A 10,727-nucleotide genomic window follows, 5' to 3' on the forward strand; every position below is an offset into this window, starting at 1 on the left:
CCCTGCCTGCTTTGAAAGAAGAAACTGGGGCAGTCACAGAGGGAGAGGACCTGGAGTCCACGTCTCTTAGCTTTATTAACCGCCTGGCAGCCAGACAGCAGCAGCAGAAGTGTTCCTGGCTGGCCAGCTCGGGCCTGGGGCGACAGCCCCCGTCTGGTCTGACCAGGGCGCTGCCCACGGAGGCCTCTGCTCCTAGTCTGTGAAAGGACAGCTTCCGACAGGGGGAGCCGCTAATCCCCGTCCATGTCTTGCCACCCCGGCTCCAGGCAAGGAGCTGAACTTGGGGCCCAGCAACGGCTCTTCACCGGGCTCTTCACCGACGTTTCTCACCACGGCGGCCTTCAGGGGCTTCTGCTCCCTTCCTAAGACACGCCCTTTCCCAACGGAGACGATGCCAGCCAGAGTGGGCGCTAGCAGAGCGGCCTTCGCGGATGCCTCCGGAGGTCGGAGACGCTCGCGTCGGGCACCAGGTGGCGGCACAGGGCAGGGCTGTCGGAGCGGGCGGAGAGCTGGGCGCACAGGGTGGCGAGGCGGCAGGGCGTGCCACAGGGCTCGGAGGGCGGGTGGCCCTTATGGTAGAGGAACCAGAAGGTCTGGAACAGCTGCGTGTCGCCCCGCATGCGGTACACCAGGTCGTTCCAGGCGGCGGGCAGCGCGTTGGGCAGCCCGTAGGTCTGGAGAGCCCGGTAGAGGAGATGCCAGTGCGGCGTGGCCCCCGGCTCGTTGGCTTGGGTCAGGTTCAGAATGTAGGTCTCGTGATCCAGGACCACGTGAGAGCTCCCGGGGTAGTTGCCGTCTGTCAGGTAGACCCGGTAACCTGCAAGGAGGGAGGCGCTGGCTGGGGACTCAGAGAGCAAGAGCGACGGAGGAGAGAGACCTGCGTCCAGCCCCTTGCCGGCCTAGGCTCGACCCCGCCGCCCCTTTTAAGCCCTCCCCAACCCCCCTCTTTCTACAGCCGCTCTCTGCCTGCCTCACTCACCGGGATTCAGGCTGATGTAGGTGGTGGCACTGGGCGCCAGGAAGGCTACAGACAGCGGGCGGCTCAGGGTCTCCTCGTCATAGAAGATTTCAAACTCATCCACGTGGGTGTGGCCAAAGAACTGACCGGCCACGGTGTTCTCGTACCTACGCAGGGACAGCAATCGCATTCAGAAGGTTCTAGGGAGGAGGAGGAGGAGGAACAGGAATCCATCCTATTCAAGCACGTGGCCTCCCCATCTGGTTGGGGCAGCATGGGATGTTGAAGAAGAGGCTCAAAGGAATTTCAATCTTCACCCTTCATCCTCCCACCCCCACCCCACCTCCCTCCTACCTACCTGGCTATAATCCGGTAGTAATTCCAGCTCCAGCTTTTCAGGCAGTGCCCTGGGGGGATGTGGCCGATTATGTGCACCTGTGGAGGGAGGGAAGGGTGGTTATCAGGGCATAATCAGGGCTAGGAGGGGTTCAGACAGCCCAGGCCAGCCGAGTTGGTACTCATCTATGCTGACTGGCATTTCTGCCCAGAGAGAAGGTGAGTGAACAAAAGGACTTCTAAGGATGACCTTGCGCAGCACCCCGAGAGCACGCTGTTGTTGGAAGCGTCTCCGCTCACAGGGGCTCCGGCTCCAGACGGGGGTCTGCTGAGGAGAGCCGGCTGCTCCCCCTGGTTGGGCACCGACGCCATCGCGCTCCCCACTCTCCCTCACCTTGTCTCCTTGATCCTCGGCGGCCTGAAGCTCCCCCACCAGCCACTGGAGCTGCCCAGCGGGATCTGTGGAGTTGATCAAGAGCCAGAAGTTCTCACGGGAACAAAAATTCATATTGAGAGAGATGAGGCGGAGGCCGGGGCTTGGGGAAAGGGCATAGAACCCCCCAGTTCTGAAATAAAGGGAACACAAGGGGGTCAGCGCCCATTCATCACCCTGGTCCTGCATGCCCTGACCTGTGAGAGACAGTTGAACGGAACTTGGAGGCCTACAGAGCTTCATGTCTACCCTGGAGAAGCTGAAGACCCAAGAGCATGGTGATGGGGCCCCAGGGACTGAGGAGAGTGGTTCGGAGGGCCGAGGGCTCTAGGGGTTCAGGGTAGAGAGAAAAGTGAGCTGGCGGGGGAAGCAGTGGCCGCTCGGGAAAGATGGCATGGGCCTGGGTAAGCTGGGGGAAGGTATCGATAGGATGTAAACAGGAGGGGAAGGCATTCTGGAGAAGGAGAGGGAACACTGCCAGCCCAGAGAAGGAGGGTGGCGGGAGATAAGGGTGGAAAGGGAAGGGAAGGAGGGGTCAGATCAGGGAGGCCCGAGAGGCGAGCAGAGGAGTCCCGCTACAGCGGTCAGAGACAATGCCCGGGCTCCCTGCTCCCTTCACGTCCATCCACCTTGCTTTTCCACCCCGTTCTCCCGTGGGCCGCAGGTACCTGAGGGTGTGAAGGGCCTCCGCAGGCAGCCAGGGCCCCCAGGCCTCGGCCATGGCCTCGTAGAGCCAGCGGGAAGAGTGGTTGCCCTCTATGAAGGGGGGCGGGAAGCCGTTGACGGGCGTGCTCTCGTGGTTGCCCACGGCAGGGTACACGGGCACGGGCCCCAGGTACTTCTTCACGAGGGCCGTCACGGTGGTCAGGGCCTGCAGCTGGTCCTGGCGGGACTGGTGCCAGACGTTGTGGGCGGGGATGTCTCCCGTCCAGTACACCCTATCGAAAGGGCCGGCGGGGCCCAGCCCGCTCAGCAGGCTCTCCAGCGTCCGCAGGGGCAGGTCGCACTTGCTGTACTCGCCCCAGTACCCGGCGCCCTGGCGGGAGGGGGGTGGTGGGCCGGAGCCCCGGCGGCAGCACAGCGGGTCTCCGCAGTCGGGGTCCGTGCCCTCCAGATAGTCCCGATCCCAGTGCAGGTCCGTGAGGAAGAGGACCCGGCTGACGGGGGCCCCCGGGGCCGGCGGGTCAGGCGGCCGGGGAGCCGGCTTGGGCACGGCGGGCAGAGAGATGTTCCAGGAGGAGAAGATGTCCCAGTGCCCGCAGCTGGGGCCCAGGAGCAGGCCGCAGGCCTCCGACGGGCTCAGCACCGAGCGTCTCCACACCTCCACCACGTCGTCCTCGAAGAGCTGGACAGCCGACTGGCACACGGCCGGGGGTGCGATCTTCAGCAGCTGGCACAGCTTGGTGGCCAGGGAGCCCACCCGGGCCACGTTATTCTCTTTCTGGGGGGGCGGGGGGGGAGGAAGAACCGGCGGTGGGAGGTCAGGGTCAGGACACGGGGATCCAGGCCGCCCCCCTGGCTACCACCCCTTGGGCCTCCGCATCCAAACGGGGGCTGGACTGGACCGGCGCCACCGTGGCGACGAGACCTCAGCGCGCCCTCGGCCTCCCACAGGTCCTGCCCCGTGACTCAGGCAGCACCAGCCAGCACTCCTCTGCGGTCCCGTGGCCAGAGGCGTGTCAGGCCTTTGTTTTTGCCCAGTTGGCTTTCGCAGGCACACACAGCCTGCAGTGTGCCCTGAAGTCTGGGCTGGGCACACTGACAGGCTGTCCGGGGTTTGGGGATCCATGCAGGGGCAGGGCCCGGCTTATCTGGGGAGCCTCACAAAGCTTTACCTAACCGCCAGCACTCATCCTAACCTCCTAACCGGACCAGGGTCAGGGCGGCCCCAGCTGGTTCTACACCCCTGGATGTGTCTTCCTGCAAGTCCCCTTGGAGTAGCTAGGACCAGGCACACCAGGATGGGAGTCCCAGTCCCCCCCCTGGCCAGTCATCTGCCCTTGGTCAAGAGACTTCACCTCCCCGGAAATCTAATCATTGGTAACATGGAGACAGCAGCAGCCATGAGACCAGCGGGCGGGCCTGCTTTAACCTGTGTGAAAAGGCTAGCACAGCCGAAACTGGTTTGGCTCAAAGGATAGAGGGTCAGCCTGTGGACTCAAGGGTCCCGGGTTCAATTCCGGTCAAGGGCATGTACCTTGGTTTCGGGCACATCCCCAGTGGGGGCTTTTCAGGAGGCAGCTGATCTATATTCCTTTCTCATCGATGTTTCTAACTTTCTATCCCTCTCCCTTCCTCTCTGTAAAAAAAAAAAAAAAAAAAAAAAAAAAAAAAAAAGTTAAAAAAAAAGAAAAAGAAAAAAAAGGCTAGCACAGCGCTAGGCCTATCAATTTGGTCTGTTCCCTCACTTCACAAGGTCACCATGGAGGCAGGGCGGCCTACAGCCCCAGGGTGTCCTTAAAGGAGGGCGCTTCAGTGAAGGCGTGTGTGGGGGCCAGCCTTTCCCCACGGGGGTGCCCTCCGGGACCCCGGGCCCTGGCTCTCCCGGGCCTGGCCTGCTTCCTTCCCCACCAGCCCCTCCCGCGCTCACCTGCAGCCCGAAGTCGAGGACGGTGAAGAGGCTTTTGCAGGCCGGGCAGGTGAGGTTCCTCCATCCAAAGGTGCCCCCGTCCTGGGACACCAGGCCGCCGAAACTGGCGAAAAGGCCTTGGGCGGGGAGCGGGTGGGCCGCCGCGGGGGTCCGGAGAGCCAGGGCGGGGAGGAGGGCCAGCGCCAGCGCCATGCCCAGGCTCCCCAGGCGCGGGGCCCCGCGGGGTCCGTCCGGCCGCCGCTCCCCGCCGCCGGCCCGGGCGCAGCCCCGGCCGGGAGTGACCCCGGGGCCCGGCATCGCCCGCCGCGCAGGCCGCCTGTCCCGGCCCCGCCGCCGCCGCTCTGGGCCCCGGCCGGGCTCGAGGCCGCGGGGACAGCGCGGGGGGCCGCCCGCTCGCCCCGCCGGGCGCTGACAGCTCCGCGGAGAGCCGCGCCGCCGCTCCACCCCTTCCTCTTCCTCCGGCCCCATCGGCTGGCGGCGGCCGCGGCGGCGGCGGCGGGCCCGGACGGCGCCCGGGAGGCGGAGCGCGGCGCCCGGCGCGCCCCGGACCCGCCCTTGACCCCGCCCTTGACCCCGCCCCGGATTCCGCTGGGGCCCCGCCTGCTGGGGGTGGCAGGTGAAAGGCCTATAATACCTTAATTAAAAAAAAAAAAAAAAAAAAAGAGAGAAAAAAAATGATAAAAATAAAAATTGATTAAAGACCTATACGGGAAAGAAAATGCAACTATTAGGACAAAATTCAGAAGGATATAGTTTTGAGCTTGGAGCTGAGGTACTTTAAATAAGAAAAAATGTATTAATCACAAATAAAGGAAGATTAATTGACCTTAAAAAAAAAAAAGGCCTATGGGAGGTTCCTAGGGGCCACCTCTCTCCAAATCTACTTTCCGATTCCTGGGCCCACCCGGCTTTTTATTGATTAATTGATTGATTGATTGATTTTTTACAGAGAGAGGAAGGGAGAGGGATAGAGAGCGAGAAACATCCATCAGCTGCCTCCTGCACACACACACACCCACACACACACACACACCCCACTGGGGACGTGCCCCGCAACCAAGGTACATGCCCTTGACCAGAATGGAACCCAGGACCTCTCAGTCCGCAGGCAGACGCTCTATCCACAGAGCCAAACCGGTTTCGGCCCCACTGGGCTTTTAACTCGGAAAGCGAGGCTGGGGCGAGCAGGGTTGGGCCAGGATCCTCCCACTGAGTGCTCCTCCCCTCGATGTCCCACCTTCTGGTCCTGGCACCAGCCCCCTGAGTCACCCTGCCTGGGAGTCTTTGAGTCACATTTGATTCAGACTTCTGAAGGAAGGGACTCTGGGCTCGGGTGGGGACGCCCATGCTTTAATTTTGTGGGCGAGGAAACTGAAGCCTGCGGATGGTGAATGAGTAAGAAGGGCTGGGAACATGGACTAGCTTGGATCTCCCACCTCCTGTAGCTATGATAGTAAAAGCTGTCATGTATTGAGCTCTATACATGTTTCCCACACCGATCCAGACACTGCTGTTAATGAAAAAAAGCCATTGAAACCTGTAAAGAATTTTTGTGAGTTTATTTGACATATGCCGGGAAGGAGAACCTCAACGGACTGAGTTAATGCTTCGAGGAATGGCGGGTTACATTTCTACTTATGCATTGCCATCAAAGGAGGAACATAGGTGGGTTACATGAAATTCATTGGTGACGGAGTAAGGAGGCGGGAGAAAGCAAAGTGGTGGAAAACCCCTGGGATTGGATAAAAAGTAAAATGATGGACTGGTACTTAGGTGAGTGCAGGAACAATTAACATGGTAAAGAAGGAATTCGAGGCATCTGTCCTGGCACCCACCACATTTGGTTGTGCCCCAGGGGCTCCAAAAAAAGGGAAGTTACAAGTTACCCAGACATCTCACAGATATGTTATCTTAGAGGCAGGAAGGCAAATGGGCTCAGTAAAGATCTAAGTTGATCTTTGTCAGGGAAATATCGGCCTAGGACATAACTACCCACTATAACCTGTTTGTAGTTAAATATTTAATTTTCAAACCATCTTTTGTGGTTATTTTAGGTCTCTGAGTTTGCAAGACTGCCACGCAGGCCTCCCCTGAGTTTGTCAGGTCAGCATGTGGCTCTTTTCTTTCACACTGCAATGACTAATCTTCCATTTTACCAACCCTCAGAAGCAGGTATAAAATATCATTCTTGCCCTGACTGGTTTAGCCTATGGACTGAAAGGTCCAAGGTTCAATTCCGGTCAAGGGCATGTACCTTGGTTGCGGGCACATCCGCAGTAAGAGGTGTGCAGGAGGCAGCTGATGGATGTTTCTCTCCCATCGATGTTTTTAACTCTTTATCCCTCTCCCTTCCTCTCTGTTAAAAAAAAAAAAATAAATAAAATATATTTTTAAAAATAATATAATTCCCTCCACTTTACAGAGGGAAGTTCAACGGCAGAACAGAGATGAGAACATGAGCTGTTTAACTTCTGGAGTACTTCTCCAAGACCCAGAGTCCAGCCGATTCTCCCCTTTGAGAATATCTTCCAATGACTCTTCCTCATGTCTATGAGCATTATCTCAGCGTAGCTGTGCGACAATAAATATATTTGGTCTTTGTCTCCAGTTCCTGGCACAGAGCTCCCCACATCCTTTGAGTTTCCTAAGAGACAGAAGTGTCTTTTGTTATTTATGTTATGTTAATTAGGTAACTTAGGGTGGGGTCCCTAGATTGAAAATGGGGGTGGTCGCTAATCAGTCCCATCCCCTATCCTTCAAAGAAGGGAGTAGGGCTGGAGTCTGAGCTCTCTAAAAACTCTTTGGGACCTGGAGAGCATTATGCTAAGCGAAATAAGCTAGTCAGTGAAAGATAAATACCACATGATCTCACTCATTTATGGAAATTAAAGAACATTATAACCTGATGAACAAAAAGATAGATACAGAGGCAGAGAAGCATGGAACAGACTTAATTATAGTTAAGTATAATTGAACATTGGAACAGTCAAATTATAGTGGGAAGTCTGGGAAGGGAGGAGGGAGGTAAGAGATCAACTGAAGGACTTATATGCATGCATATAAGCATAACCAATGGACGCAAGGCACTGGGGGGTGAGGACATGTATGGGACAATGGGGTGGATATGGACACATATAATACCTTAATCAATTAAAAAATTGATTAAAAAACTGGAAGAAAACAACTCTGAGCTCTGGCCAGTTTGGCTAAGTAGGTAGAGTGTTGTCCCTATGGACTGAAGGGTCCCTGGTTCCATTCTGGTCAAGGGCATGTACCTAGATTGCAAGCTCAATCCCCAGCCCTGGTCTGGACACAGGCAGGAGGCAACCAACCGATGTCTCTCACATCCATGTTTCTCTCTGTCTCCCTCCTTCCTTCTACCTACTCTCTCTAAAAATCAATGGGAAAATATCCTTGGGCGAGGATTAACAAAACAAACAAACAATCTCTTTGAGGGCCTCTGGCTGGTGCAAAGGGTGCTGGGAGAATGGCACATCTGGAGAGAGCATGGAAGTTCCGTGACATCCCCTTTCTATACCTTGCCCTGATCCATTTAGTTATTCGTGTGTAGTACCCTTTATAATAAACTGGTAAATGTAAGTAAGGTGTTTTCTGAGTTCTGTCCCAGCAAATTATCAAATCAACATTTCTAGCTGGTTGGTCAGAAGCACAGGTGGTGACCTGAGACTGGTCACTGGCTTTGGAAAAGGGGTCTGGTGGGACTCAGCCCTTTAATTTGTGGGATCGCACATTAACTCTAGGTAGATAGTAGCAGAATTAAATTGAATTGTCCTACACCCAGTTGCTTTCAAAGAATTAATTGGTGTCAGAGAAAACACCCCAGGATTGGCATCAGAAGTAGGATTTGCCAGACTGGTGCTGGCTCATGGTTTAGGAAGAGGAAGGATGAAAGGGGAGAGGATGAGGAACTTGATTCCTGGTGACGACGTGGTAGGGAACAGCAGCTGTGCTGCAATTCCTAAAGAATGAGGAATAGAGTGAAGAAATAAAATGAAGTCGCTATAGCCAACCTGCCAAATTACTAAAATCAGGTAGGTTGAGGCAGGAAGAAATTATTCTATTTCCTGTTCTAACCAGCCTGGGTACTAAAACGATTGGACTTTCCAGTCCTGTGTGTCAATGCCTGTATGTACATTGAATTTCCAGGTAACCTTCTGGTTACCCCATGAAGAACAAAGGAAAAAATGTTCATATATTCGGACGACACCTGTGGATGGGATAAAAAAGGATTCTAGGGAAAGTCACCTCATGGCGTGATCTGATCATAAATTCCTAACTGGAACACCTCAGGCTCATCACCTAGAAACATCAAGTTTTGGGGGTTCTGTGCAGAAACAGAGATAAAGACTACATGTACAGGGTGTCTGTCCCAAAACATGCCTATGCACAGTGTGAATAGTTACAAAGGCAGTGTTTATTAAAATACATTTCATTTAAAAAAAATTCCTAACTAGACAAGTTATGGTGCACACCTATGCCCCAGGCATATAACTTTTTAATAAAAAGTTTATTTTTGCCTTAAGCAAGCTCGGTCAATTGTTTCTACGCATGTAGGTTAACACACCTTTGAACTGAGTCATAACCACACTCAAGAGAGCACATAATTTTGTTAACCACCCTGTAATCCTGCTTTGCTTTCCCCAACCTCCAGGAAATCTCCCTTAGTTCCCTACTTAATTTCAAATGCATGGGGAAAGCTGCAAAACTATTATTTTCTGGAGCATTTGAGATCTCGTTTCCTGGCCTGTGTTGGCTCAAATGAACTCATAAAAATTTCTCTACCAGTTTGGGCATTTCTTACATCAACACATATCCATTATCCAGACTACTGGTCAGCTAGAAGATTACCATCTCTGGACCAGAGGCTAAGAATGCAGGACTAAATCTTCTCAAGAATGTTCTTTTTACTATAAGAACTCCCAGCTTTTTTTCTCTTTTGGAACACTCTGGGTTTTACCTACTTGCGTTTCTGAATGCTTGAGGAAATGGAAATGAATAAGACAAGAGCAAAATATATAATCTCTTCATTATTGCTACCTGTAATAGATAGTTAAAATGAAAATAAGAGAGTGCGGGGTTGGACCTTGATGTTGGCTCAAGTGAAGATTTTGGTTGAGCTTTGGCCACTAGCCTCCAAATCACCCCAAAGGGAAACATTATTTGGTGACAACTGAGAGCTCCTCTAAGATTCCAGTCACCAAGAGGTGGTCTGTGCAGGGAGAGGACAAAAACCAAGAAATGACTAAAGCCAGGGGTATAATGTGAATGAGCTGTTTTATTTTGAAGAATAACATCATCAAATTCCCAAAGAACTTTACTAAAATGGGTGGTAAGGGTGAGGAATTTAGGGGCAATATCTTTGTTTTTAAATGCTATCGACCCAAGCCTGCTCGATACAGGACCCACAGCTTGCTATGGAACAATCATGCTGTCAGATTTGTTTACCCTGGACCATACGGCAACCCCTATAAATGTCAAGTAGAACACCCCAGATGAAGCAGCTGACCTGCTTTGTACGGAAGCCAAGGAAGGCTGGCTTAGCGATGACTCATCTTCACCCAGGTCCTGGTGAGTGCTATGGCTCCCTGGGCCCCGTTTATGCGGGCACCCCTTTGGCATTGTCCCCCTATGTAACTTTACAGCTGCAAAGTCAAGCAGCAGTCACGTATAGTAACCTACTAAACTGCAAATTAAATCCATAATTCCAGTCAGCCGCTGAGCACTGAAGGGGAAAGGTCTCCCTCTTGTGGGTATTTTTAGGGAGTACGAGAGGACTAAGAATCTTAATTTTTTTCTGTAGGGGGAAAAAAATCTTAAGAAAGCCCTGAAGATATGTTTGTATATTTTCAGAAAACAACTCCGAAACCATGTGGATTCCTGCAACAGAGAGGAATTGACAGGAATGCCCCAGCCATGAAGACAGAAGAGAATCAGTCCAGAGATGGAAGACGCTGACAACGCCTTGCCATACTAGCAGTCAGCAGCCGTGCATCGCTGCAGGTTGCCCAGGACCAAACCAGAGATGGTCGGAACTGCATAAACACCACTTGTCAACCAACCAGATATGAAATACCATGGCTGACATGTACTTGTAAGGAACTGTTAGACATTGAAATGGGGACTCAAAAGAACTGGTGACCCAGAAAGGAACTCACTACAGACTGATTCATTTGCCTCTCAGCATAACCATTATGGCTTCTCTCAGTTTTGGTCCTTATAAGGGAATTCCTTGTATCACATGATCTAACACATCTAGGAGAAATAATGAACAACATAAATTGATTAACAGAAACAGACCTGGAGACAGAGAAGCAGCGATCAGACTGTCGGGCCTCAGAGGGAAGGTAGGGGAGGGGAGGGGCAAAGGGGAGATATCAACCAAAGGACTT

General features: G+C 53.3%; 1 protein-coding gene across 2 annotated transcripts; it reads right to left on the reverse strand.

Annotated features, from left to right (window-relative positions):
* Window positions 1-51: 51 nt before the first annotated feature.
* Window positions 52-4,791, reverse strand: SMPD1 (sphingomyelin phosphodiesterase 1). Of its 2 annotated transcripts, XM_045577403.1 has the most exons (7): window positions 4,658-4,761; window positions 4,318-4,624; window positions 2,396-3,168; window positions 1,689-1,860; window positions 1,317-1,393; window positions 980-1,125; window positions 52-817 (listed from the first exon to the last, which is right to left on the reverse strand). In XM_045577403.1, exons 2-7 carry the CDS (start codon window positions 4,612-4,614, stop codon window positions 411-413), a joined length of 1,872 nt encoding a protein of 623 aa, XP_045433359.1. In that variant the 5' UTR covers window positions 4,615-4,624; window positions 4,658-4,761; the 3' UTR covers window positions 52-410. The 2 variants fall into 2 exon arrangements, with proteins under 2 accessions (XP_045433359.1, XP_036284176.1); XM_036428283.2 differs by having other exon boundaries at window positions 4,318-4,791.
* Between the last annotated feature and the right edge of the window lie 5,936 nt (window positions 4,792-10,727).

This window comes from Pipistrellus kuhlii, unplaced genomic scaffold (assembly GCF_014108245.1).
Source record: "Pipistrellus kuhlii isolate mPipKuh1 unplaced genomic scaffold, mPipKuh1.p scaffold_m20_p_9, whole genome shotgun sequence".
NCBI lineage: Eukaryota > Metazoa > Chordata > Mammalia > Chiroptera > Vespertilionidae > Pipistrellus > Pipistrellus kuhlii.

Excerpts from the sequence above, each read along its gene's own strand:
- SMPD1 (XM_036428283.2), bottom strand. The coding sequence starts at position 4,785 with ATGGGGCCGGAGGAAGAGGAAGGGGTGGAGCGGCGGCGCGGCTCTCCG. Across the intron at positions 1,394-1,688 it reads CCGAGGATCAAGGAGACAAG|GTGCACATAATCGGCCACAT; the intron begins GTGAGGGAGAGT and ends CTCCCTCCACAG. Across the intron at positions 818-979 it reads CTACATCAGCCTGAATCCCG|GTTACCGGGTCTACCTGACA; the intron begins GTGAGTGAGGCA and ends CCCTCCTTGCAG.